Source organism: Lathamus discolor, chromosome 5, assembly GCF_037157495.1.
Source record: "Lathamus discolor isolate bLatDis1 chromosome 5, bLatDis1.hap1, whole genome shotgun sequence".
In the NCBI taxonomy this organism is placed as follows: domain Eukaryota; kingdom Metazoa; phylum Chordata; class Aves; order Psittaciformes; family Psittacidae; genus Lathamus; species Lathamus discolor.
The window spans coordinates 6,682,998-6,709,940 of NC_088888.1; the positions used below are offsets into that span (position 1 = coordinate 6,682,998).

At 51.3% G+C, this 26,943-nt stretch overlaps 2 protein-coding genes across 8 annotated transcripts in view; both read right to left on the reverse strand.

The window, feature by feature from the left end:
* Positions 1 to 399: 399 nt before the first annotated feature.
* SLC22A7 (solute carrier family 22 member 7) lies at positions 400 to 14,419 on the reverse strand. Its single transcript, XM_065679566.1, has 10 exons — positions 13,933 to 14,419; positions 11,953 to 12,056; positions 7,639 to 7,793; positions 6,096 to 6,264; positions 4,940 to 5,057; positions 2,456 to 2,565; positions 2,152 to 2,366; positions 1,552 to 1,660; positions 867 to 1,073; positions 400 to 696 (listed from the first exon to the last, which is right to left on the reverse strand). Exons 1-10 carry the CDS (start codon positions 14,317 to 14,319, stop codon positions 639 to 641), a joined length of 1,632 nt encoding a protein of 543 aa, XP_065535638.1. The 5' UTR covers positions 14,320 to 14,419; the 3' UTR covers positions 400 to 638.
* Positions 14,420 to 17,286: 2,867 nt separating this feature from the next.
* Positions 17,287 to 26,943, reverse strand: part of TTBK1 (tau tubulin kinase 1) — an 83,109-nt gene continuing 73,452 nt past the window's right edge. For all 7 annotated transcript variants that reach the window (XM_065679570.1, XM_065679572.1, XM_065679571.1 and 4 more), the window contains 2 exons: positions 23,608 to 25,202; positions 17,287 to 22,544 (listed from right to left, as the gene is read on the reverse strand). In XM_065679570.1, the coding sequence (XP_065535642.1) occupies positions 22,115 to 22,544; positions 23,608 to 25,202 (2,025 nt within the window). In that variant the 3' untranslated portion in view covers positions 17,287 to 22,114. The remainder of the gene's footprint in view (positions 22,545 to 23,607; positions 25,203 to 26,943) is intronic.

A 26,943-nucleotide genomic window follows, 5' to 3' on the forward strand; every position in this document is an offset into this window, starting at 1 on the left:
GTATGCTTTGGTTTGTTGGGGTTGGGTTTTTTTTTAGCTTAAAGGGTGCTTACACACACCACATTTAAGTAATCTGCCAAATCTTGGTTTTGTCTGTGTGTATCTGGGACAAATACTTGAAGTTTTCCCATTCTCAGTGAGATTCCTGCGTGTGGTTTTTGCACGTGTTGAGCCTCAGAGTGAGAAATGCCCAGTTTCCAAACCCAGGAGGTATTTGTCTCTACAGCTGATGGTTTATCCACCACCCAGTCAGATGTATAGGAGATGACGTGGGTTTGTACAATTCACACTATTGTTTCTTGCTGCACTGTGTTCCTCGTGGTGTGTAAAGCAGCGGATGGTAGTTTCTGGAAGGCTGTGCAGTGATCTGAAAGGTGCTGCTTGTCCAACAAGGGCAAAGACTGGAAGAGCTTAGCACTTTATTTCCACACCGTTTTAGACCTCTGCATTCTTGCTCCTGGTCACTCTATAGAGTGCGTTAGCTCCCTCCAGCTGCTTTCGTGATCCACCTCCTTCCTCCAGTGTTCTCAGCCCCTTTTTCCTGCAGGGAGAGACTAGGTGCACAGTAAAGGTTCTTTCATTGACAGGTCAGAGCACAGCTTGGTTTTGCAGTCCTATACAGTGGCTGTCCCATTGGGTCACTTCAGCAGCGGCGGCATGCTCTCGGGAGCACTGAGCTGTGGTGGCCCTTTCACTCTGGAAGAAAAGAAGGCAGGTTTGGGCAGATGGACAGAAGAACGGGAAGGCTGACAGCCCCCATCCCCACTGCGCTGCCACCTGCAGATGCGGAGTTACGCGTGGCAGAGAGGGGGTCCCCTGCCTGGCTCAGCAGGCTCCGTGTGCAGGGCAGGATGGAGCTGACTCACTGTGTCTTCTCCACGTCCTCGATGCCCTCAGGCAGGCACACGTTGAGGGTCTCCGGGAGCAGGAAGGCCACCGAGCCGCAGCACACGGCTACGCCGCAGTAGGTCACCTCGGGCAGAGACCTCCACACCTCATCCAGCAGAAACACAAGTGGGGCCAAAGCCCCACCGAGGCGTGCCATGAAGGAGGTGTACCCCATCCCGTTCTGCCTGGAAAGAGAGGGCACCGAGGAGGTGCAGAACACCACAAGGAACAGATGGTGACTTCTTTTATGCCAGGACTTGGGAGAAAGTGCAGACCCTCTGCTCCTTCCCCGTATTTTTCTGTAAGTGCTGAGGCTTCTCCCCCTTCCCCAGTTTTTCCTCTGCCAGTTTTATTCTGGGTGGTTTTGTTTTCTGTATTTGTATCTTCATACAATGATAATTGCCCCCAGCACAGAGGAGGCCGTGGAGCTGGTGGAGTGAGTCCAGAGGATGCCACTGGGTTGGAACTGGATCTAACCCAAGCCATTCTATGATTCTCCTCCTGGGATGAGTGAGTATGTGTAATCCCTAGAACCTGCTACTTCTAGAGGCAAGGCATCAGACTTGCATTCTCGCCAACAGCACATCCTGGTGCTGATGGTGAACACCTGAAGGTGACATCCCATCTTTGAGCTTGTGCACTCAGGCAAGTAGCATCTCTTACCTCAGTATGGTGGGGTAGAGCTCAGAGGTGTACAAGAAGACGGTAGTGAATGCAGATTCTGAGAAACCTTTGCCCATGATGGCTACTACAGAGCGCAAGGAGGTGAAGGCTGGAAGGAAAGAGAAGACATTTAAGACAATGGTGCAATAACAGCCTCTAGGAAGAAGTTTTCTTTGGCCTCAGATACAAGAAGGAAGAAAGTTCAGTGCTCCTACAGAAAAAAACAGGGAGCTTCATAGGTCTGGAGCTGCTGTGTCCAAAGTCTGGATCAGTAAGTTTGGTAAGTATTAGCCCAAGTGGGAGCTTGAACTGATGAAAGGATAAGCTCTGACATTTCCCATTTTACAATGTCTATAATAAAGATAGGCACTTCACTTTGCCATCACTGTGCCCTTTACTAGCCACTTCACAGTGACTCAAGACCATCTTGCCACTGGATGTTAGGGCTAGCCTGCAGTAGCAACCTTGTCCCACAGATGGCCTTGAGGTGGAGGACATGTCTATACAGAGTTGCCTGTGAATAAGTTCTATGGTTCTCCTTCTCTAGGGCAGCACAGAATGGACCCCTCCCCGTTAGCAAGAACTGGACGGAGGTCTCACACTTGGGAATGATGATGTTGGCTCCTATGCACAGTCCAGTCAGGATGAGCGTCCACGCCTGGCTCTGCCGACGTCCGATTCGATTCACCAGCACATACATGATCATCTTGGCTGGAATCTCGATGACGCCGAAGACAAACTGGGAGAGATACATGTTGAGCCCGAAGCCTGTAAGGTTCATGCTCATGCCATAATAAGAGAAGGCAACACCAAACCTGTCGGGAGAGTGCAGAGATGGGGGTTAGGGAAATCCAGCTGGAGAACTGCACAACCTCCCCCCGCCATGTGAAGTGATGCTGCTTACCACACAGCCCCCGAACACAGGGAGATCTTCCGCAGGACTGGTGTCCTGAACAAGCTGATGTAGGAGTAACTCCCTCCTGGCTTCTTGTCTGTCGCCATCTTTCTGAGGGCCTGGGGGAGGTGGAAAGAAGGAGATATCTCAGCTGCTGTACTTTTAGGAAACCCTACACAGGCTGGGGCCTTTGCCTTTCCCAGCTCCACCTTGGATTTCCCATAGGTTTCCACTGCTGAACAATTCTCTGGGCATACGTTGTCTGGTGTGGATTGTTAGCCCAATTTCTTGACATGTGGAAGGACAACTGAGAGAGCCAGAACAGTGAGAACCAGAAGAAGCTTAAAATGCACCTAATTCAGTGATGGCTGGGGAGGGAGAAGAGTGAGGGAATCCGCAGGCCTAGAGCATCACCTACAGTTAAGATGATGCTGAACAGGTCCAGGGGCTGGAGGCTTGTGGAAATGTCTAATAAAGGAGAAATCCCAACCCAAAGTGCTCTCTGGTTAAAAGAATTGTGCCAAATGAAAGCAAGTGTTAGGAAGAGGATAGCTGTAAGTAACAGCCTCTTTCTCTAGGGAAGAGCTAAGATTTCATTTCTAATTGCATACTATTCTTTACAGTTCCTGGATGTGTGATAAAGCTTTTCCTACTGAAAAAAACATCACACTGGGAAATTCCTTAATCAGTTCTATAAGACAATGCTATTAAACCTAAGAGTATGTCAGTAACGTGCTGTGCAACTACCCCGAGATCATACATCTTTCACAATCAAAGTCTTCTGAGCTAAGGAGAATCAGTTATTCCCTTTATAAGTCATTAAAACACACTGGTGCCTGGTCAAATCAGTAAAGCAAACTTGAGTCAGACAAGTCATGTTTGGATATGAACAAGAAAAACCAAGTATGTTCTTACAAACTCAAGGTGTCATTAACTGCAAGCCTTTCCTGATCGTGGTCCAGTGGCTACAGTGTGGTGGGGAAGTCCCAGCTATATTTCCTAACCCTGCAATAGGGTGACGGTGCACCAATGCACTCTGAAATACAGACTCGTCAGCCAAGGCTGAATGAAAAAGGATATAACATTTTATTGTTACATATTTAGTCAGAGCTACTGGCTTGATTAAAGGCAAGGCAGAGTCACACTTGGCTCCTGTCTGCCACAACCCACAAACTCATCATTCCCCACATGATTAAACACCAGTTTTGTGTTGTAAATCAAAAGGGCAAATTGCCTCTTCAATAGATATTAAGAAACTGCTTTTAATAAATGACATGCTGGCAAGGATAAGGAAATGGTGTGGATGCAGGAGCAGTGGATGCAGAGATGCAGCAGGACCATGCACAGGGCTCACGTGCTGGTGCCTAGGGTTTCCTATCTTCGTCTTTTAGTGAGAGGAAAACCAATGGACGTGAAAGAAGAGATCAATGTTTAATGAGCCACAAACTTGTGTGAAATCCCACTGGATTTCACAGCTGAGCTTTGTTGCTCTTGGGAAGGTCAAGATAAATCATGTGGACCAGATTAGTCCACGTGATTAGAGGTGTCGGATACACAGCCATCCAAGCCTGGCTGTGGAGGTTTGGTGTGATCACAGGCTACGTTCTGGTCTTTCTCCAAAGGGAGAGACCAGCTTCTGCCTGGCATTTGAGTCCTGCCTAGAACTGGGACATCACATCCAACTGGAGCCAACAGTGTCCTTAGAAAAGCACCGTGGACCAAGGTGTCAGCATTTGTGAGTCTTAACTGCAAAACATACATTTTTAAGACAGAACTCAGCACAAGATGGAGATTTCCAGATCAGTCTTGTACCTTGACCCTGGTAAAAGGTATGAGGAGTTGAAGGTAGGTGGCCAGTTTTTAGGGTTCTTGCCCTTTATTTGTTCAATCACCTAGCTGAGCAGCTTTGCTGCATCCTTTGCATCCCCGCACTATGGCTGACAGGTTCACATATACACTGAAAGCAGCCTAAGGTGAACTAGCTTTTGCATTTTTGGATAACACTACATGCATCTGAAGTGCAATGTGAGAGAAACTATGCCAACTACATGCTATTAATGTGTGCTTACTTTCTGCTAGCACTGTGCTTGGCAAACACTAAAGCAACAAAAGAAGGTAAACACTGAACTGCACAAACTGCTCATGCATCTGCATACTCTGTTCTGGGAGAGATGCCTCTGCCTTATTTTATCAGGCTGTGCTCCTCTCTTGCTTGTGTATTTAGTCCATCATCCAGTGCATTGAGGCTCCTTGTCATGGCAATAATGAATGAAAAGACACCCCACTGAATGAAGGGGATTGCTGGCCCTATGGGAGCTGAGCTGCTGCTTTATTTTAGGAGTGGATATAGCTGCTTTCTAGAGTGAAACAGCACACTGGGGACCACAGTGCGCACAGATGACACCGCAGGCTGAGCATTGCTCCAGGTATCAAATGGATGTAAAACAGAAGATGGGGGAGGAAGAACATGTGTCTGGATCTCCAGTTTCTCACCTCTCGTGAGACAGTGAAGTCCTTCCTCCCGTTCATTCTTGCACATCTGAGCAGATTCCTGTGAGCTTGTTTCACTTGGCCGTTGGCTATGAGCCACCGGGCAGACTCCGGGACCCACCTGGTGCGAGAGGACAGGGCTCCTGTTGGTGCTCCGTGTTTTCCACCCCTGGCCGAAGACAGGGGGTCTTCTCTATGAGCCTTCAACCTCAGCTACAAATAGCAACTGTGGTGGGGTAATGGGACCCCCCTGTCACACGTGCATGCTGTTCTACCCTTAAACGAGTACAGTCTGCTGTAAATGTTGAAACTGTAGGATGTAAAAATACTACTCTGTAGAAAGGATTTAGTGAGCTCTACATTTACTTTGTTCATTGCTAAAATGATTTTGGTTTCACCGCTATCGAAGCCTTCTGCACAAGGCAGTCAACTGGCGTCTAAATCCTTGAGGCTGCGGCCCCCAGTGAAGCATCCACGTTAGTCACTGGGCAACAGGGGATGCTGTTCTGCTGCAGAGCTGTTCCTATGGGAATACCTGCTTATTATTTTGACATGGGACTTTTGTCCAGCCAGGAAATGGAACCGCTTTGGATCATTGAATAAACTGATCCAATAAACTGTATGTTAGTCACAGTGTCAGTGGATCGACCCTCTATTACTACGCGAAAAAAAAGAAGGGGAAAATTAGTTTCTTTGATTAAATGAACCATGTCCCATTCTAAGGCATAGGAGAGGTAAAGCATTGCTTAAATAACGCTACAAGAGGGAAGTAGCCCACAGAAAGCAGATGTATTATTTGACCCATTAGGATGGTTCCACAGCTGAGAAAAGCCATGGGAAGTGCGTGTGACCTAGCCTGCAGATGTCATAGGCTCATATGGAAGTACTGGTGCCAAAGGTATCCTCCCAGATGAGGTGGGGACAGAGGGTGGATAAATGATCTATCTTGAGTCTACCAGGGATTAAACCCAGGGATCTGACCTGGTCCTGACTGCATTTATTGGGCTCTCTTTTCTTGCTCTAAGCCATGACTGGCAGTGCTTACAGCACCAAATCCTGCTCCTTTGAAGCTGCAACCTGTCCCCAAATGCCTCAGTCCTGTCTCCTCCTTGTCCCCAGAGCCTGCTCCCATCCCCACCAGCCATCTGGCTGCACTCACCACAGGCAGACAATGCTCAGAAGACAAGGTCCTGTGACAGCTACTAGTAACCAGTGCCATTCCCGCACCAAGTACGCTACCATGGCCAGCAGCATGTTCCCAATGCTCCAGAAGATGCTAGTCAGGATCCCGGAGAAAGTGCGGTGCTGAATGTCCACCCACTCCATCCCTGCAAGAGGGAGGCAGCGTTCAGCTGGGACACACAGGGCTCCTCCAGGAAGGGGTCTGCAGGGCTTTAAGCAAGGGCAAAGCGAGCTGACATCCCTGGTGGTCTCCTCCAGGAAAGCTCCACTGGTTGGCTGACATTTGGCACATTAAAAACGTTCATCCACAATGCTTAACCTCTGGCAAAGCTGTGAGCAGCTGAAAGAGAGCCTTAGAAGAAGAAATACTGGACACATAGTAAGAAACAGTGTGAAAAACACAGTAAGTGCTTTTAAATCCCATTCAATAGCATTTAAATGGTTGTCTTTATCAAATACCCTTTTCCCCTATCCACAGTGCGTTTCTCTGCCCACTCGTTAATCCAGATTAAAGAAATTTATGAAGATGAATTGCCATTCACGTGGAATCCATCCGGAGTGGGTGCCAGTGCACATGTGAAGCCAGAACAGACAGTGGTCTTCTTGTTTGTGTGTGTGAAATAAAAGCCACTTTCCCCCAAAGATCTTGACATCCTCTGCAACCTCTAACAACCAGAAATGTCCCTCCCAGCTCCGCTTTGTCTTGCAGGCATCAACCTTTATAACACTAACAACCATAGGAACCTTTGGGATTTGTCAGGTCTCCTGGGGGCTTGTCCAATACTGGAGCCATTCTGGCTTGATTTTTGGCTATAGCTGCAAAAAGGCTGGATACTTTTTTTGCTGTACCTATAACTTGCTCTTGGGTACAATGAGTCCTGCCTAGGACATCCCAACTCTGTCTACAGAATCACCTAGTGCTCTGTTGGGTACCCCGGAGTCTGGATCTTGGTTTTACGGCATAAATACCTCAATTTCTCAGCCTCAGGTTTGCTGGGCTCTGCATGATTTTGGTTTTTTTGGTGGTTCTTTCCCCACATTCTTCCTAAAAACACGGATTGGGAACTTGGGAAAACTATCAGCAAACCCAAGACTGGGGAGGTGGGAATACCCTGCGGATGACACACCATCCTCCTGCTGCTGCGGACATGGCACTGCTGATGGATCGTCTTAACAACGTGTTTGAGGAGTGAGAACTCGGTGTCAGAGGAAAGGGGCAGATACTTCCGTTTATGTCTGTTATTGTGCTACTAAGGGTCCTGAACAGGAACGATGCAGCACGGATCGCAAGTGTTAACGTTGCAGCAGAAGTACTTATAAGTGGGTGTTATATTTAGAGAAGACTGTTCAACCATTAATTAGACGAACAGGGCATTGTAATTCCTGGATCCTCCCAGGAGGGATGTTCTTTTGGCTGTCTGTAGTGCTATTGCATACACATAATGATTCTCAGGCTCTACCCTGCCTATTAGACAAGTCCCCCTGCACAACTGGGCATCCACAGACCCCAATGTACTTACCCAGAGGCAACACAATAAGGGAGACACCGCTCAGGGCCACGCCGGTGAGGGTCCGTGTGATGGCCAGCATGCTGTAGGACACGGAGGCCGCGCTCAGCATCCCAAACATGACCGAGCACACGAGTGACAGCTGGAGCATGGCTTTGCGGCCGAACCTGCCACGAGCACAGGCTGGGTTACAGCAGTGAAAACCTGCCCCAGGAGCAGGGGTTGACATGGGGCAAGCAGGGACTTGGGAAGGGAAAGGAAAACATTGCCTGCTCTGCAAAGGGGCTCTGGATATAGCCAGTGCCACTGCAGTGTGACACCATTCAGAGGGCCAGCCTGCCCCCAGAGCTCTCCAATGGGAAGAGAAGCACTGATCAAAACAGTATAGCACCCTCCCCTCTTCAACATCATCATCAAAACCAGGGATGTCAGCTTGAAACATCATCAATCAGCTTGGAAAAGACCTTCAAGCTCATCCAGTCCAACCGTTCCCCAGCACTGCCAAGGCCACCCCTAACCCATGGCACTGAGGGCCTCGTCTACACGGTTTGTGAGCACTTCCAGGGCTGGTGACTCCAGCCCTGCCCTGGGCAGCCTGTTCCAATGCCTGACTGCCCTTTGCGGGAGGAATTGTTCCCAATATCCAGCCTAAACCTCCCCTGGTGCAGCTTGAGGCCGTTTCCTCTTGTCCCATCCCTTGTTCCCTGGGAGCAGAGCCCAGCCCCTCCTGGCTCCATCCTCCTGTCAGGCAGTTGCAGAGAGCGATCAGGTCCCCCTGAGCCTTCTCTTCTCCAGACTGAACCCCCTCAGGTCCCTCAGCCATTGCTCATCACATCTACTGAGGGTGCACTCGATCCAGGTCATCAGTGAAGGTATTCAGCATGACTGGCCATCGTGCTGGTGACACACTCTGGTATCTCCAATGGCTGTCCCTGTGCCTGGCTCAGCAATTCCTTCTCCTGTGGCTCACTCAGGACCAGCCACTGCCACTGCTCCCAAGGAGGAGAGAGGACCATGACATTTCTGCCCCATCTTTGGAAGGGAAAACAAAGATCCCAAAGGAAAATAAAAGGAATCCAGATGTCAGCCCACATGTGCAAATAGCCCTGATGTCCTGAGGGGTCTGTGAGGAAGTCATTCCCCAAGGGGTTTGGAAGCTGTAGCGACTCTTACTCCTGGTGCAAAGCCTTGTGTGGAGAGTATGGAGAAACAGAAAATCAAATACACACAGATGCACATGAACACACACACACACAGAGGAATGTGTGTGTATGTAATGGAGCACCAGGCATCAACCTTCTGATGAGCATCAGCCCTGCGTGTGAACAACGCTGAGGTTCAAACTGGAGTAGCACATTAACCCTGTCAGCAGGCAATGTTCAGTCTATAGGGTCTGAAATCCTGGTCCAGTTCTGGCATTAGGGCTCTGTCAGTGGCCACCTGAGAGGATGGTGGCAAGAACAGTTGCTCCAGGGGCAAAGGTGATGTGCTGGGATATGATGCCACAGTAGCATTCCTAAAGGTGATCACAAATGACTTCCTGCAGCAGGTAGCTAATGAATCTACCCAGATACACTCCAGAGCTGGCTCCAGTTTCCAGCAGGGAACTGCCTAAGAAAGAAGATGCTTTTATTAAATGGAGACTTTTCTGGACAGTACAGTAAGAAGGATATAAATCCATGAGGTTCCCTGCAGGGTGCTATTTATGGACCCATTACTGGGCTCCCTGAGCTAAAGCACACCACCAGCCGGGGAGGGCAGAGGCAGGATTGAACCGCAGGCTCCCTGTTGCGCTAGGAATAATGCTGTTAAAATTGTCTTCAAAGGGAGAGGTGGGAAAGCACAGCCTCTGAAAGATTAAAGGCAGAAAATACAACAGGAGCCAACTGCAAGAGCAGAAAATGAATGAAAAAGCTGTTTTCATTAATATCCCAGTCTGGGAGGCAGCCAGAGCATCATGAAGTAGGTTCTGTGCAAGGACAAGGTACAGAGTGTTTGGAAAAGAGCAGGCAATAACAGAAACAACATATATATATATATACATATTTGCATATATATGTTCACAGTTTAGGTTGTTGGAGGATTTACTAGGGTGAAATTTGCCAAGAGACGTTCTCATATCTGAACGTCTGCGTTGGCTTAGAACGAACCAAACCTGAACTGGAGCAGAATTCCAGGAGCAGATGGTTTTCACTGTGGAGCACTGGAGGTGACATCCCTGCATTACTGTCGGGACAAATCAGTGGGACCTCATCTCTATTAGAGAAAAGGGAGGTTGCTAAGGGGGGGTCCCCTTATGGGGCCTTAGGGGAGCTGTGTGCCCGGTGCCAGGGAGCTGCGGTGGGCAGTGCAGTCAGCTCTGCTCCAGGCTGATGCCTGTCCAACCCTTGTTATAGGCCATGTGAGCAGACCAAAGGGTCCTTTTAGGGTCCTGCTCAAGCCGTAACTTGGTCTTTGTCAGTTTTTCCAAGCTTTCTCCATTTGGAAATGGATGTTCGTAATGTCCATTCCAACCCTGACCATTCTATGATTTCTTTTGTATCTTTTTGAGGTGGGGAAGGAGAGCGAAGGGACCTGCACACCGTATTCAGGATGGGTCACCCTGCATTTACATGTTACTGCATAGTGATTCTCTTTCATTTTATATTCCTTTCCTAACAATTCTTACTTTTCCATTTAATTCCCCAGCAGCTACTCATTGCTGGGTAACGGGTTCGAACTTGAACAGGGGAAGTTTAGATTGGATATAAGGAGGAAGTTCTTTACTGTAAGGGTGGTGAGGCACTGGAATGGGCTGCCCAGGGAAGCTGTGAGTGCTCCATCCCTGGCGGTGTTCAAGGCCAGGTTGGATGAAGCCTTGTGTGGGATGGTTTAGTGTGAGGTGTCCCTGCCCATGGCAGGGGGGTTGGAACTGGATGATCTTAAGGTCCTTTCCAACGCTAACTATTCTATGATTCTATGTTTGCCTCAAGCTGTCTGTCGTATGTCTTGCTCCTGAGCAGCCATTGCCAGCTCAGAGGCCTCCAATTTAAGTGAGAAGTTAGAATTGTTTCTCTGTTGGAGATTAACCTATGTGACACTTTGCCTTCTGCTGCTCCCACCCAGGCACAGCGCTCTTTGAGCTCCTCCTGCAGGTCTCTCAACAGACTCAGATCTCATCTCTACCGAGCTGCCCACTCAGCATCACCTCCTCACTCACTTGCTCCTTTTCCAGGTAATGAGGCCCTTAGTGACATGGGTTAATGGTGGACTTGGGCTAAAGGTTGGATCTTAAAGCTCTTTTCCAACCTATTTGATTGTATGATTCTGTGATAATTTGTGAATGTGCTGAAGAGCACACAAGCCCGAGCACAGCTCTCCCTCCAATGTCACACGTGGACACTTCCATCTCCGCTCTCCTTCCTGGCTTTTAATCACTTATTTAGTCACACAGAGACCTTTGTTCTTATCCTAGGACAGCTCAGCTTCTTTAGGAGCCTTTGGGAAGGACACTTCCTGCAGCCCATGTAGATGGGATCTTCTCTGTTCACATGCTGTGTTTACAGCACGTTCAGATCAATCCAGTTGGTTTGTAAGGCAGGAGTCTTTTGCAACCCCCCTACCGATTCCTCTCTTCTGCCTTATTTTGTCCTGCTCCTTTTCCTGATCCTGAATTAATTTCCTCCCAACTGTGCTGTAGATACAAAGCCAGGACACGCAGTCTGAAGATCATCCAGGTCCTTGTAAAAGTATATCAGTGTACCCGCATGCAAAGATACGGATGTAAACCCGCCAGGTTTAGCGCCGAGTCTCCAGGTGCTTCATACTGCGGAGCTGGTTCCCCTTTGCTATGCAGTGATTCTGTAGCCTGATGCGCACTAACGCTTGTTTGCTCCCAGAGGAAGGAAATCGGGAAGCAGTTTCCTGCAGAGGAAACTCAGGCATCGAATAACGAATAGCCTGCAGTACAGAGCACATCCTGACTGTGTGCCTGCAGTACAGAGCACATCCTGACTGTGTGCCTGCACTACACACTCTCCGGTAGGTTTCCTGCTCCTGCTGTATTTCATTTCTTAATTGATGCCCTTCCTAGGTTATTGGTTTTAAGGTTCAGGTTATCACATGCTGTCATTTAGCCAGAGAGAGCAGGTGTGCTCGGGTTTTCCTCATTGCCTCCATTGGGGAATGCCTCCCTGCTTACCAGAGCCTCCTTCACTCTGCTTCTCTAGTTCCAACCCCCTGCCATGGACAGGGACATCTTCCGCCAGACCAGGTTGCTCCAAGCCCCATCCAACCTGGCCTTTGTGAAACTGAAGCTCTGGAGGAACAGCCTGGAAGGGGTCAAACCTGTCTGAAAGGTATCCGAATATCACGGCCCCTATCGTCACGCCGATGAAGAAGAAGGTTGCGGTCGCCTGGTTCAGTCCACGCTGCTCACACACGAGGTCCCACTAAAACACAAGGCGAGAGTGACACTTGGTTCAGTCTTTGTTGCCTGTTCACATCCCTTCCCTCTGGTGGTCAGCCATCGTGCCTTGTGATTTATGTCACCCAAATCTGATTGAGGGGTAGAGCCCTGCACTAAACTGCACACAGGACAGTGCCAGAGTCCTGATATACATAAAGCTGCATCTTACAGAACCCAGGCACTGTGTCAGCCTCTCCATCAGCACTTGTTGGGCATCAGGAAGCTCTCCTGGGTACCACTCGTCATGGAGCTCCTGCAGTAGCTGCTCTCCTCCTCCCCCGGTGCATGTCTCACCCAGCTCCCTCTGTCATGCTTTGGGGGCTGCCCTGGTGAGATGGGCATTTGCAGTGAGCTGCAAGATGAGCTGCAACCTGCGGGTAGAGAATGTCGCATTGATACCCAGTTACCGGTGCCCTGACCGGTTTCATTTGCAGTTGTCCATGCAGGGAGGAGGGTGGGCAGAGGGGGACTCAGACCAAATACTTGCTCTTGATGCCAACACACTGATTTCTCACTAAGAAGTTGCTCTACACATTCTTCCTCATTAAGTTAACGAGCATCACTCTGCTTTCTTGGGGGTGTGAATGTCGCTAATCATTACTGAACGCTGTGGCCAAGCTGCAGAGTGAGACTTCTCTATGTGCAGACTTGGCAAAACTGGATTTAATCATCAACCTGGCCCCAGGCCTCTCTGCTGAGGCCAGACCTTGGGCAACCTTGCTTGCTGCGAGAGCAGAGGACCCCAGAGTAAGCCCTGTCCCCTTGCTCGCGCGCTGTGGGTGCAGCATCACGAGGCTCTGTGCTCAGCATGTGTGTTGCAGAGAACCTCCTCTTCCTTTTCCACCAAGGGTGCTCTGCACCTTTCTCTCTGAAGCAGTGCAGAAGTGAGGTACAGAGCTGGTGCACCCTCACCTCTGCGCTGCCAAAAGCAGGGGTGGTGGTGGTGGGGAGGTTAAGACTTGGCCCTGCTCTCACTGGGGCAGCCGGCACTGCCATTTCTAACCCAACCATGCCCCTTCTGTCTGACCAATTCATCCCCTTCCCTAAGGCCTGCTGTGGTTTGGGCTGCTTCTCAAGGAAGGTAAAGCATTAACACCCAGAGGTATCACTCTTAGCCCTAGCACAGGGTTTCAGAAGGGGGGTGGTTAATGTTTGATGGGCAGGGACCTTGGGCAGCCTCAAGGTTATGGCCAGTCAGCATAGAATCATGGAATCATATAGGTTGGAAAAGACCTTTAAGATCGTTGAATCCAACTGTATTTATGTAGCTATGTAACATTTAACTCCATGTGCTCCATCTCAGTGGGAGGCCCTTGGGGAGCGCACTTGGCTTGACAGCAAGAAGCACTGGTGACAGAAGAGAAGCAGCACTGATTCGGGGAGAAGAGGAGGAAGATGGACATCGGTGAGGAGGGGTGGCCAAGGGAACAGAAGTTACAAAGTGCCTGGAAAATCCAGAAAGCGAATAATGGGCTCATGAAAACCTGACAGGGTACAATCCTGTGTGAATGCCACGTGGCCCAGAGAACAACCTCGATGTGTTTCCTTCCCTCCCCACCCATCTCTCCAACACCCGGAGAAATTAAGATGCTTATAATGAGAAATGTCGGCTACTAACTATTAATCTAAGCAAGATGATAATAACAATGATAATAATGATAATAATCATAATGATGATGTTGGATTCTAAGAGCTTCAGAGCTTCCCCATGCCAGGAAACCTTTTCTAACAAGTAATTCCCCCCGGTTCAAATGGAAAGCTTCCCCTTCGATTCTGTGCACCCAGTGATCACCTCTCCATCTGCTCCTCCAAGCACTGAGCTAACATCATCACCAGCCAGACCCCAGGCCTGGCGTTACCTGTGTGGCGATGGTAGAGGTGAACTGCGAGTGGTCATAGACCCATCCGTGCTGGCAGTGCTGGATGACGGAGCTGTTCTCCGGCTGCAGAGAGGAGTTGAGCAGCAGCTGAAACTGGGGCTGCGAGAACATCTCGCAGGACCTGAAGGTGCCGTCGGGATGCCGGGGGATGCTGATGAGCAGAACTTCCTCCGTGGTGAGGTTCTCAAACGCCTCTTGGGGTGGAATTGCACAGTGGTGAGGGGGGGTGGCAGCGAGGAAGTTGTGCAGCAGGAAGTGCATGGGAAGGTTAATTCTCGGGAGGCAGAGGATAAACAGCACCAAAATCTGGAATCTGCCAAAGCCGCCGATTTCCAGGAAGAGATCCTCAAATTTCATCTCTTCCATGGAGGTCTCTCATTCAGCTACGTGCCAAGGAGCAGCAACATGAGCTTGGAAAGCGGTCTCTGTCCTTGGAGCTCAACTTCCCATGGTTTTCATACAGCCTCTTCACTGGACTTTGAGACCTTGCTGGAAGGTTGTCGAAAGTCACAGTGAAACTCTCCATTTGGGGTAGAGCCAAAGAAATGATCCTGCGTGCACACAACATCCGCTTCCAGTGTACCCAGCACCAAGTGCCTGCTCTTTATAGAGTCCTTTCCTTCTGCTGGGGCTTCTGAGAGTGAGATCCGTGTTAGGAAGAGCACTGTGAAAGCAGGGAGGATGCATCTCAGAGGATGAAAGAGAGGTCATCAAGGGTGTGTAACACACAGCTGTACATCACTGCTGTACATCACTGCTGTACATCACACAGGTGTACGTCACACAGCTCAACATCACACAGCTGTACATCACACAGCTGGACATCACACAGCCGTACATCACTGCTGTACATCACACAGCTCTACATCACTGCTGTACATCACAGCTGTACATCACACAGCTGTACATCACACAGCTCAACATCACACAGCTGTACATCACTGCTGTACATCACACAGCTGTACATCACACGGCTGTACATCACACAGCTGTACATCTATGCTGTACATCATAGCTGTACATCACACGGCTGTAAATCACTGCTGTACATCACACAGCTCAATATCACACAGCTGTACATCACTGGTATACATCACACGGCTGTACATCACCGCTGTACGTCACACAGCTCAACATCACACAGCTGTACATCACTGCTGTAAATCTCACGGCTGTACATTACACAGCTGTACATCACTGCTGTACATCACACAGCTATACATCACACAGCTATACATCACACAGCTATACATCACACAGGTGTACGTCACACAGCTCAACATCACACGGCTGTACATCACACAGCTCAGCATCACACAGCTCAACATCACACAGCTGTACATCACTGCTGTACATCACTGCTGTACATCACACAGCTCAGTATCACACAGCTGTACATCACTGCTGTACATCACACAGCTCAACATCACACAGCTGTACATCACACTGCTGTACTTCACACAGCACAGGCTGAGTGTCACCCAGATGCAAGGGCATAAAGCATGCTGAGCAAGGCAACGCCATGGGCTCACAGTTAGCAGGAAGAGGACACCATGCTGTGACCTGAGATCTTTGCTCTTTTGAGCAGCATTCCTGGTCACTCATGAATAGCCAACGCTGCAGACCATTTCGGTGTTACCCTGGGACGAGCAAGGAGGAAGCCTGCAGGAGTGAAGCAGGGACATCTGACAGCGCTGTGCCTCCAGGGTTACAGTTTAAGCTGAAGTCGAACTAAAGGACAAGTTACTTTTCTTCCCCACTGGTCTTCTAAGAGCAAGGAACAGGAGCTGCCATTGCCATCCTGCTGCCGAGTTGAACTGCAGAGCAGCTCCAGCCTCCCCATCAGAGATGGGGATACGGGCCAGTGCTCTGCAGCTTCTGGGGCTCCTGTTTAACGTGTGCAGCAGCAGGTGGCTGCATTTCTCTAACCCAAATGTGTTCATTTAACCAGGCACCAGATGCAGTTAATGAGCAGCATGTGTGCAGGTGCTGTGACTGGCTGCTCCCTGCTATGTGGTCTGTTAGACCCAGGACCTGCCTCAAGCAGCTGGGGCTTGGCAGGAGGACTCCTCTGCTGCTGCTGTAGAGCTGGAAAGAAGAGTTTCCTTCTTCCTTCACATGTGAACGCTTTTCTTCTGCAATCTTTCTTTCTTCTCCTTGTGGGGATGCCAACTACTTGTTGAGAGCCTACAAGAAACCTGGAGAGGGGCTTTTGACAAGGGCCTGTAGGGACAGGACAAGGGGGAATGTCTTTAACCTGACAGAGGGGAGACTGAGATGAGACATTAGGACAAAATTCTTCCCTGTGAGGGTGCTGAGGCGCTGGCACAGGGTGCCCAGAGAAGCTGTGGCTGCCCCATCCCTGGCAGCGCTCATGAACTTCCAGAATGCTCCTGCTGCCCTCACCAGCTCAGTGCCCTCCTGCTCACAAGACACCCCCTTAAGCAGTCACTGCGGTTCCAGAGGGGGTGGCTGAGGAGGGAGGACCATGAGCTGCCTGCACCATGCCCAGCCCATCCAGCCCTTGCTGGGCTCCTCCTATCATCAGCCTTACCTGGGTGGAGAGCTGCTCCTTTGGTGCAGGAAGGAGACCGGGGCCATGAGACAGATGGCGAAGGGATTAATGAGTTATAACCCCCCTGGTAGGGGCAGTGGGCTGCTGGTGGGGGTGACCTTCATGCTGCCTCAGCTGGTGGAGGGGGAGTGATAGGAACATTTCACCCCTCTGTTCCTTGTGCAAGACCCGCAGCCCCTGAGCAGCCTGCCCCCCAGCTGTTATCCCTCATTTACAAAGCATAAACACACCAGTGAGAAAGTGGCTGCCCCCCCCACACCCCCCATCTGTGATGGCACCAACAGGTAGCATGAGCACAGAGCATTCAAAGTCAAACTGTCCCAAGCAGTTTGCTTCTGCTCCACTTCCAGCATGGAAATGTGCAGGTCCGGCTGCAGCCACAGCTGGCACACAGCTGGAATGAAAGCCAAGCACATGTCAGTGTGCAGGTCCAGCTGCAGCCACAGCTGGCACACAGCTGGAATGAAACCCAAGCACATGTCAGTGTGCAGGTCCAGCTGCAGCCACAGCTGGCACACAGCTGGAATGAAACCCAAGCACAAGTCAGTGTGCAGGTCCAGCTGCAGCCACAGCTGGCACACAGCTGGAATGAAACCCAAGCACATGTCAGTGTGCAGGTCCAGCTGCAGCCACAGCTGGCACACACACAGCTGGAATGAAACCTGAGCACAACCGTAGCCAAGGTCCCTTGCCGACGATTCAGGGAGTATTTCTGCTTCACGTGTGGCAACGCTAAGAAACGGGAGAAAACGCCAATGAAAAGGTAGACAGGCTTTTAATGGCATGATCGAGAATCCCCTGGAAATAACAAATCTAATGACAGCTGTGTCTGATATGAACAAGAAATGGCATCATCGTTTATTTGTTTCCAAGACGTGATCCGAAGTGATGACGGATGCCAGTGGAGCTGTCCACAGACGGGGCCTCTGTGATGCATGCCAGGTTTGATGGCCAAGAACTTGCCATGCAGTCGAACCGGATTGTGGTTCCTCGGTCGGAGTCGTACATTCTGTCTGCAGTGTGTAAACATTCTCCAGCTGCTTTCCTAAAGAATGCAAAGAGGATAACGTAGGGAGGTTCAGCCTTGGGACCTGGTCGCGCTTCCAGGCAGGCGGTTCCAAGGAGCAGAAGTCCTGTCTCCAGGCCAAAAGACTTTGTCAGACCGTGCCAAAGGCACAGAAAAACAACGTTGGTGCGCCAGGTACAATGTCTGAGTGTAGAGTCACATGCTAAAAGGAGATATACAAAATCATCTGCGTTTCCAGCTCCAATTCCCATCCGGAGCAGCAGCCCAGGTCCCTTGGCACAGCAGTGTTGCTGACACTGGTTTCACACTCTGTTGGACCTGGACTTCACTAAAGCCCCGCATCCCGCAGAGCCCATCGCACCCATCACCTGCATGCGATGGGCTGAGACTGCCTGGTGTCTCAGCAGCAAACATCAGCCCCTGCCTCCTCCAGAGACCCTGTGCCAGACCCCCCTGTGCTCGGGGCAGGGCAGAGCAGCTCCTGGCCAGCCCCATGCCGATGCCAGCCCAGCAGTACCCTCACCAAAGAGACATCTCACCCCTGCAGCCCTCTGCTCTGGGAGCTAAGAGGAGGAGTTCTCACCTTGGTCCCTACCAGGAACCCACCTCTGGATCTGCTGTGGTAGCTCCCTTTTGGCACAGAGGGCACCAATGCATGCTTCAAACCTGCTGTTCAGACATTTGCAGCTTCGAAATAAAAGGGAATGTTCCAGCCAAGCCAGAAAATCCTCATCTGATACCAAACTCATTGTGTCCACATGGGACTTTTAGTGTGTTCTCAAGATTAAACTACAGTTGACTGATGTGCTGGAAAAGGCCTTTGGTGGGCATCGGAGCACATGGAATACTGGTGGGATCGTGCCATGGGTCAGTACAGAGAAGAAAGAAGAGTGCTAAGGGACCATTGAGCTGCTACTGGAGCTGGTCAGGCTATCAACAGATCCTCAGGCATCTTCTTACAGAGGATCTATCCTGAGCAAATACCTCTTGTTGGGAAGGAGAACCTTCAAAGCTTTTCTTGCCCCAACACAACTTACTTTGGATTGCAGTTTCACGAGCAAGCAAACCACGCTTGTGTTAACCAAGGGCAGCCACCACCAGCCCCTGGTCCATGGCACACAGCGATGTGTGGCAGCCCAGCACCTACTGCAGCTCTGATGGCCACCATCCAAGCTGCCCCCAGGCAAGTGGAGCCTCAAGCCTCACACGGACTTTGGCTGAGTGTTACCCTGTTCATCCACATGCACTGCCCACAGCAGTCAGTCCGGCACACATCACAAGTCATGTAGCATCCGGGCACTTCTTTGAAGGTAGCAGGATCCTTTACAACCCTTAGCCGCTATCTAGAAAGGGCACTACTTATATTATATATTGTTATAATAATATATATATTATAATATTTTTTACTTTGAAGGGCAATCTCCTGCCCCTCACAGATTCCAAGCACAGCTGACTCAGAGCTATCTGCTGCTCAAACCCCTTTTGCACCAAGCCAACCACAAGCGTTGGTGCTGCCAACCAGACTGATGGGTTAAGCATCTCCACCCGTGTCTTCAAGCCCCTCCATGGCATTAGTCTGACTGGTGCCATCGGTCCTTCTGCTCTCTCTGCTCATATCATCTGTTGTCACCCTGGCTCGGCACTGAGGCCTGTCAGATTCCCCACTTGGCATGCCTTCCTCCCCGTATCCTTGTTTCTTTGCAAGCACCTCCTGGCCATACAGCATCCCTTGACTTGTTTTTACCAGCCACCTTCTCAGCTGGCAGGCAACAAAGAGCTGGGACTTCACAGACCCCAGCAAAGCAAAGGCTCTCAGCAGAGCATTTGCTTTGTCTCATGGTACCAAGCAGTCCCAAAGACACTTATGGTCCCAACACACATAGAACAAGCCCTGTCTGTCCCCACCACACAAATGCAGGCATGGTGGCAGCCTGCTCCAGGAGTCCCCTTGAAACACACATGGGCACAACCACGTCTGCAGCTTGCTAGGACAGACCTTGCAGCAGACACCGATGGGGACCCAAGCAGGGTCAGGCTGCTCCCAGAAGTGCCTGCAAACATGGGGAAGCACTGGGAATCCTGCTTCTCCTCCTGACTCCAACCTTCTTTATCCTTCCTAGCCATTTCCTCTGATTGCTCAGCTACATCTTCTCTTTGATCTCTTTGCAGTGAAGCAAGGAAGCAGCCACACACCAACAACAGATGCTGGGCCACGGAAAACTCTAAACTTCCTCTTGAACAAATACATTGCTTGTGCTTTATTGGCCTCCCGTGCTAACGCAGCTTTGCTAACCCTGTGAATAGTCCTGTACCCTCTCCCCAAGCTCTTTCAAGGTTTGGCATGTGCATCTAAACCTGCGTGGAGCCTTCACCTCCAAGTCTTACCCTCTGAGCACTCCAAACTGAAGTCCCCCAACAAACTAATACAAGTGCCAGCACAGTTTATATCTCTGGAAAGAATCTGTCTTTGCATTCATTCTGTTTCTAGTTTCTAAACACACCGGGCACATTTGGATGGCAGTTTGACATCCCTTCCCAAGTCAAATTCACATGAAGTGCCACCAGAAGAAGTGGTCACCCTCTGTCCTCTCCTTGCCCCACTTCTGCTGTGTGACTAGATGCTCCCCATGCTTCTCTGCAAAGGTGAGGGCATGTTTGCAGAGCAGAAGCTGTGCTTCTTACCTGAACATCATCAGTGGAAACAGTCAGCACTGAGCCAGATGAAATACATTCTTGGCATTGGCAACACTAAGATGGTCATGTAAAGAGGTAATTCCTGTCACCCATTCCTAGACATTTCCCTATTCAGCTGTCCAAGGAATACCCTGTGCTCCCAGCCACCCTGTCACAGCTCTCTTGCTCCTTTCCTTTCCTGTAGAATGTGAATGACTTCAGGATTTGACTGATGGTCAATGGCCATCAGTGTGACTCTTGCATTTGTGTTCAAATGAATCAAGACTACAACTGTCCAGGTTCCTCTATCAAGCTTTTTGCCTGCAAACGGTGAATAATTGCAGCGAGCTGCAGATGTGGGAATGGGTGCATGGAGCAGCTGTGTTTTTGTTCTGCCTCATGCAGAGCCTATTGAGGCATGACAATGGTGTGAAGCCCCAGGTATTTGGGTCTGGAGCATTTCCCCCTGTGAGGTGTGTGAAGTTCTGTGATTGCTTTAAGATCTCATCATGCATCAGTCCTCCTGGCTTCACTTGCAAGCCTTCCTGGTTAGTCTGGGGCTAAAAAGTTGGTTGATTTAGTTCTAGCTGAGCGCTGAGCTTCAGCTCTGATACTGCTGCTTGAGGAGCACAGCCCCTGCTTTTACCTTCACACTGTCAGCTCTCACACGTGTGGAAGAGCTGAGCACGAGAAAGACACAAACCGCTGCAACCGAGCCCTCTGTACTCTCAGGCAGAAAGGCGCAAGGTGCCCATGTGCTGACAAACCTCTCCTCACAAAGCAGCAGCTCTTGAGTGTAGGACAGGACAATCATTTCCCACCCTGCCACGTAAGGGAACTTTCAACCACGGTGCCAAAATTCACAAACACCGAGAGCGTGACAAGAAAGCACAAGGAATTCAGGTGCAAGGGGCACCCACGCTAAAGGCATCCAGTGACTCTTCACATCTTCAGGCTGGAGCTGTGTTTGGTGGGCTATGGGTCTGTGGCACCAACCACATCCAGGTTGAGAAGAACCACCCACGTTGGGAGATGTGGTCTCCACAGATCACAGTCTGGTACTTGAGACAAGCGGCTGCAGGGTGCTCCCTTTACATCAATTAGCAAGTGCTCTTGATACCCCAGCAAGCTGCCAATACATCCCTACTTCCATTTAAACACCCACCCCACTGGCATCTGCTGGAACAGCAGTGGTGTCACTGAGCAGCAGTGCCACACAGCTTCCTCTGTGGGACACACCGGAGCGGGCAGGAGCATCCAGCAAGGCCTGCCTATATCCCATTCCCCCCTGCAGAGGCATCTCTGGCAAAGGAGAGAAGAGGCCCCTCTAGAAGATCTCCGCACACAAGGATGCATCCGTCCCTCCTGGCTAAGCTGGTGACCATCCCTTGCTAACACAGGTGGCAGGATGTGAGCCAACGCTCAGGTAGATGGTGGTGGCCAAGGCTGGTGTTTTCCCAGCAAGGAGAGAGGAGGGAGCTGCCTGCAGGACGGGAGCTTCCTCTCCAGCAGGCCTTGCTCTCCGCACCTCTGCTCCTCTTTCTACAGCCATTGGCATTGGCAACTGGTACTGCTACCAGGGAGGGGTCTGCCGGCGGGGGGGGCGGAGGGACAGGCACTGGGCAGGCTGCCTGGGTCACTGCTTGGTGCTGTGCGTTAGCAAGCGTGAGCTGCGGGCTGGGGTCTCCCTTGGAGAAGGCTCCGTGGCTCGGAGGCTCTCAGGCCTGTGGGAGCTGATGGCGATGGTGTGGGGTGAGAGTGAGTGAAGCTTCGAAGAACAGCTACTGCTATACACTCGTGGGTCCAGCGTGGAAGGCTGTGCTGCAGCATCTCAAGTGTAGACTATATGCAGAAGTTACCCAGTCTGTTGGGCTGGCAGAAGATCATTATCTGGCAGCTGCCTTGCTTTCCAGGGACACCTGCTTTCCTTTGGTTGCTGGACTCTGAGTCTGGGTTTTTCCTCTCTGTCGTTTTTTGGCCACGCCAGGAGAAGGCAGGGAATCTCCCGTCGGCCCCAGGGCCTGAGCTGGGGGCTGGGGTCGAGGGGAAGGAGGAACTTGCTGAGGAGCAGCAGTCCCTGGCTTATGCTGCCGGCAGGGAGACGGGCTTTCCCTCCGAGGGGGCAGCTGGCTCCTGGGGGAAGCGCTGGGGTTCCTGGAAGGAAGGACGGGGCTCCGAGGGGATGCACAGCTGGACCTCCGCGAGCTGCTCCGTGCGGGAAGGGATGTGGAGCTCGGCGAAGGAGGGAGCCGGCTTTGTATCTGCGCTGCTCGGCACTCGTTGGGGATGCTCCCAGCGGGTCTCTGTGCCTGAAGCCTGCAGGGGAAGAGAAGAGGGAGGATGAAGGGGAGGTTTTGCAAGGGGCTCTGGGCTCCTGGCACGTGAACCTTGCTGAGCAATTACATGGAGTCTCTGGCACCAGGATGACAGGAGCTGTGCTGTGAGGAAGATGGGCACTGGTTGGAACACCACCCTCTAACTCTTGATGCTGTTAAGTAGCAAGCGTTTGCCCTGATCCTGCAGCACCCTCTGGGGTGACGCACAGGCATGGTCTGCCTGATAGCATATACCCGGGACTCTTCTCAACATGCAGCACGCATGCAGCAGCCTCTTCTGAGACTGGAGACACAATCAGAAATGAGCTGGCTCAAACCAGCCCACAGGGATTCCTTCCTTTCACCTCATCTCTCTGAAAGAGCACAGTGTGCTGGCTGGGTGGCAGAGCCACGGCGGCAGCAGCTCTGCTCCTGGGCTGGACCAGCAGCCCCAAGGCCAGGCAGGAAAGCCAAACACGGGTGAATTTAGGTCTGCCTCCACTTACAGCTCTGTGTTTGTCTGATAGAGAGGCAGGTACCTCCAAAAAACCTGAAGGCACAGGGATGTAGGGAATCCAGAGCACGCGGTGGTGGCCCACGCTGAGCAGAGCCCACGCGTGTGCACCTCCTACCCAGCTCTTCACATGTTGGCCATCATCTGAGGCAAGCACAAGTGGCCACCCCACAGCCCTTGTAGCTCTAATCACAGCAGCCAGGCCAGGTCTCCCTGCAGAGACACAGCCGTACCCAGCATGCTGCAAACCTGCTCAGCGCCGGAGGGGCCTGCTGTCAGCAGGATCAGACCACACGGAAGAGCCTGAGGAAGAGGAGGCAGCCTCAAAGCCAGGGCAAGTGGAAACGAGCTCAACCCTTTGGCCAAACTGAGCTGGAGAAGACAGAGGGCTGGGAATTTCACACACCATGAGCTGAAATGACTGCAGGAAACAGGGATGGAGCATGCGCTCAAGCCAAGGGAAGGGTAAAGCAGCAGGAGACGAGCAGAGCCCTGGCTGCACCTCCTTGACCAGTCCAACACTGCACATTGCTCACTGTTTTGGTCTTACCTGTGGGCAACAGCCGCGTCCTGCGGGGAGCTGCACAGTGCCGCTGTTGCGGCAGCCATGGAGCTCTCAGCCTTGGCTGCCTCCAGCAGTGCTTTCACCGGGGTGATGGGCCGAGGAATCCTGCTCTTTGTGCTTGTGGGCCTCTCTTCTTTCCCCAGGAGGGCCGCCCTCTCCTTCCCTGCCTTCCTTGGGATGGAGTCATCCGAGTCATGGGTGTCCTCCTCGGAGCCAGTGGCCGAGAGCGTTTCTGAGGCCCGGCGCCGCTCGTCGCTGGAGGATGCTGAGGAGGAGGCCCCCGAGGCCAGGCGGAGGAGGCGGCTCTGCCTCTTCTCCATCACCAGGCGAGCCAGGTCAGGCTGCTTTGCTCTCTTATAAAGCCTCTCTTTGGCTGAGAGTGAAGTTGAGAGGTCTGAGCCAGTGTCCTCCTCTGAGAACAAGATGGGTATCCGGCTCCTGTACCTGGAGCCCAGAGGTCTCCGGGGGCCCTGCTGCGGGGTGTCAAGAACGCTCTCTGCTCGCTGAAGGGGCTCTGCCACCGGTGCCGACTTCTCCAGGTCAGGCTCCCTCGTACCCACCTTGCCAGGCTCTTCCACATCCACCGGGAGCACCGCTTTGTCAGAGAGCTCCGGCTTGTCCTCGGGGGGCTTCGCTACACTGGGAAGGGCCATCTGCTCCCCCACTGTCTCTGAGGTGGTTTCAATGGGGTTAACGGAGAGCGCGCAGCTCTCCGTCTCTGCCCCTTCCAGCCCCGAATGTATGCTCCCGTTCTCTACCAGCACCAGGTTGTCCTCCAGCTCCTCCTCGATGATGACCTCCTCAAACTGGCCCGGAGGGCAGTACTCCTCATGCCTCATCAGCTGGCCGCTGGAAGACATGACATTTAGGTGGGTCTTCTCGGCGATGTGAACAAACGTGCGCTCTACTTTGGTAAAGGGGGAGGAAGCTGTAGCCACTGCCACGGGAGGCTTTGGTTCTGATTTAAGGACTGAGGACAGGGTCCCTGGCTCAGATACATCCAGCTGGCTGCCCATAGGCTGTGGCCGCTCGCTCTGAGGTGTCAGTGCAGCAAGAGTGCCCAGATCAACTTCTGGAGGCAAGTCTGTGGTCACCGGCGATTTCTTCAGGTCACCTGGTGAAAACAGCACAAGTGTTTTTGAGCCTTCCTCCAGCTCCAGGTCCCCGTCAGCAGTGGATGCTCGACCCCTGGATCCCTTCTGGTCATCAGCCAGGAGCGTGGATGGGGCACACTCCTGGCTGCGCTCCGTGCTTTTCTGACTCAGGTCACTGCTGGAACCGCTGTGCATGTCAATCTCATCCCCTTCCTCTTCCACCTCCTCCTCCTCATCTTCCTCCTCTTCGTCCTCTTCCTCCTCCTCCTCCTCTTCCTCCTCTTTTCCATTAATTTCCAGATAAGGTTCCAGAGGCTTGCAAGGAGCAGTCAGGACAACATTTGAGAAATCAACTCTCTTTATCCGCTGGGACACCTTAGGCTTTTCCCAGTAGTTACACACATCTTTTCTGAAGTCTTGGTAAGGCAAACTTAAAGGCACCGCCTTGGGCAGACCATTCATTTCAAAGGACTTCAGCATAAGGGCCTGCAAGAAGAGAGATGTGACAAAAGGGTCAGCATTCAGACACGACATAGACACAGACATCAGGATCAACAGCAGTGGGAAGCATCAGTGGAAAGCATCAAGTCCATCGAGCTTCCAGATACAAGCCTGAGCAGTGACCACTTGAGCATTCGATTTGTACAAACCTTAGAGAGACTCACAGACAGTTACCAACAAAGGCAAAACCATGTGCCTTCTTTGCTAAGCTGCAGCCTTTAACCTGGACCTAAAAGAATTTCTTCACTCTTCCCAATCTTCTTCAGTATTTACATATTGATTTCAGTATTTAGCATATTTGGGTTGGAAAGGACCTTAAAAATCATCTAGTTCCATGTATATATGCACATCTTCACTCGTTCCTTACTGCAACCATTCAGCAACCATCTTTTATGCCCAGGCCACAGTGAGCTCAAGGGGCCTCTCTGATTTCCTGATCACTTTCCAGTTACCATCCACCGCTGTGGAATCTCTGTAGAGCTCCCATGTTCCCTGCTGTGCTCTTTCACTCCGGCAACTCCTAATTCTGCCTCCTACAGGCTCCTGCTTTCACTCAACTGCTCAGCAAGTCATGGAAGCTGACACACAAAGTACCATTATGGGACTCTGGGCTGTCCAAGCGTGAAGAGCAACGGGAGGAGAGGACAGCTGGTGGAGGCAGCGCTCCTCGAGCAGCAGGCTGGTGTGGAGAGACTGCCTGTAAGGCACCAGGAACGGGCTGTGAAATGATGGCAGATAACAGGAGCAGAAAAGCAGCAGCTCACACACACGTGCACACCCTTCACGAACCGAGCAAAACGGGCAGAATAAATAGGAGATGGCCATCAAGTCTGGCCTAATTAACAAGTGGTTGTAAATGAAAAACCACAGCAGCACCGCTCTGCAAAACGGGCTTAAAAAAAGCCATTTAGGTCACCCTTCCAGCAAGAGGGCTGGAAAGCAAAAGCCTCCCCATGAACTCAACCACTCAGTAAAGCATCACGTTACCCTTGAAAAGTCCTAATCATGAAGAGGAGAGCTCCAGCAGCAAGCATTTGGCAGTGTCAGAGGGCATTTAGGCTACGTGGCTAAACAAGCACTCATTTACCTGCGTGGGGTACAGAGCAGCCAAGAGCTAGCACGTCCCTCTGGTGATGGGAACGTGCCTTTTTGTCTCTGGGGGGTAAAAAAGCCCTCAGCAGCTTTTCAGCCCAATGATACGCCTTCAAATTGTGCTGAGGATCTCCACGTTATCCTGTGCAGAGCAACTGCCCTATTAGTATGCCTAAGAAAGTGTAAGCACTGCATGCTCATGTATAAAGAGTTTCAAATAGATGGGTTGGCAGCATCAGGTTGTGAGGCATGGGGATAAGGTGTCATCCATTTAGTATTTCTTTTTGTATCTTATAAATTCAAACATAGGCTGACTTTGGCAATGCCTCTAGAGTCCAAAGCTGCTTCTCTTCTTTAATTAAAGCTGAAGCCTGGCCCTGAAGCTGGCCCTGTGTTAGCCTGGTTTGGGCTGTCACTGACCCACTCCACCTTTTGTATCAGGATGCCACGTGTGGAACTCAGACTGGTAAGTTACTTACCACCCTTTGGAAAGGAAATTACACACCTGGCTTCCTCCCTCAGGCAATTCTTGGCAATGAGCCCATTCAGCAGCCCAAGACTGGATTCTGCCTGCTGGCTGGATTTGGTTTTCCCAAAAAACACACACAGTGGTATCCCTCGAGTCCTGATCACA

Bases quoted from the DNA above. Each gene is read 5' to 3' on its own strand.
- SLC22A7 (XM_065679566.1), bottom strand. From the start codon at position 14,319: ATGGAAGAGATGAAATTTGAGGATCTCTTCCTGGAAATCGGCGGCTTT. The intron at 2,566-4,939 runs GTGAGAAACTGG...CACCTCCCCCAG, and splicing joins ACTTCACTGTCTCACGAGAG to GCCCTCAGAAAGATGGCGAC. The intron at 697-866 runs GTGAGTCAGCTC...CTTTTCTTCCAG, and splicing joins GAGGACGTGGAGAAGACACA to AGTGAAAGGGCCACCACAGC.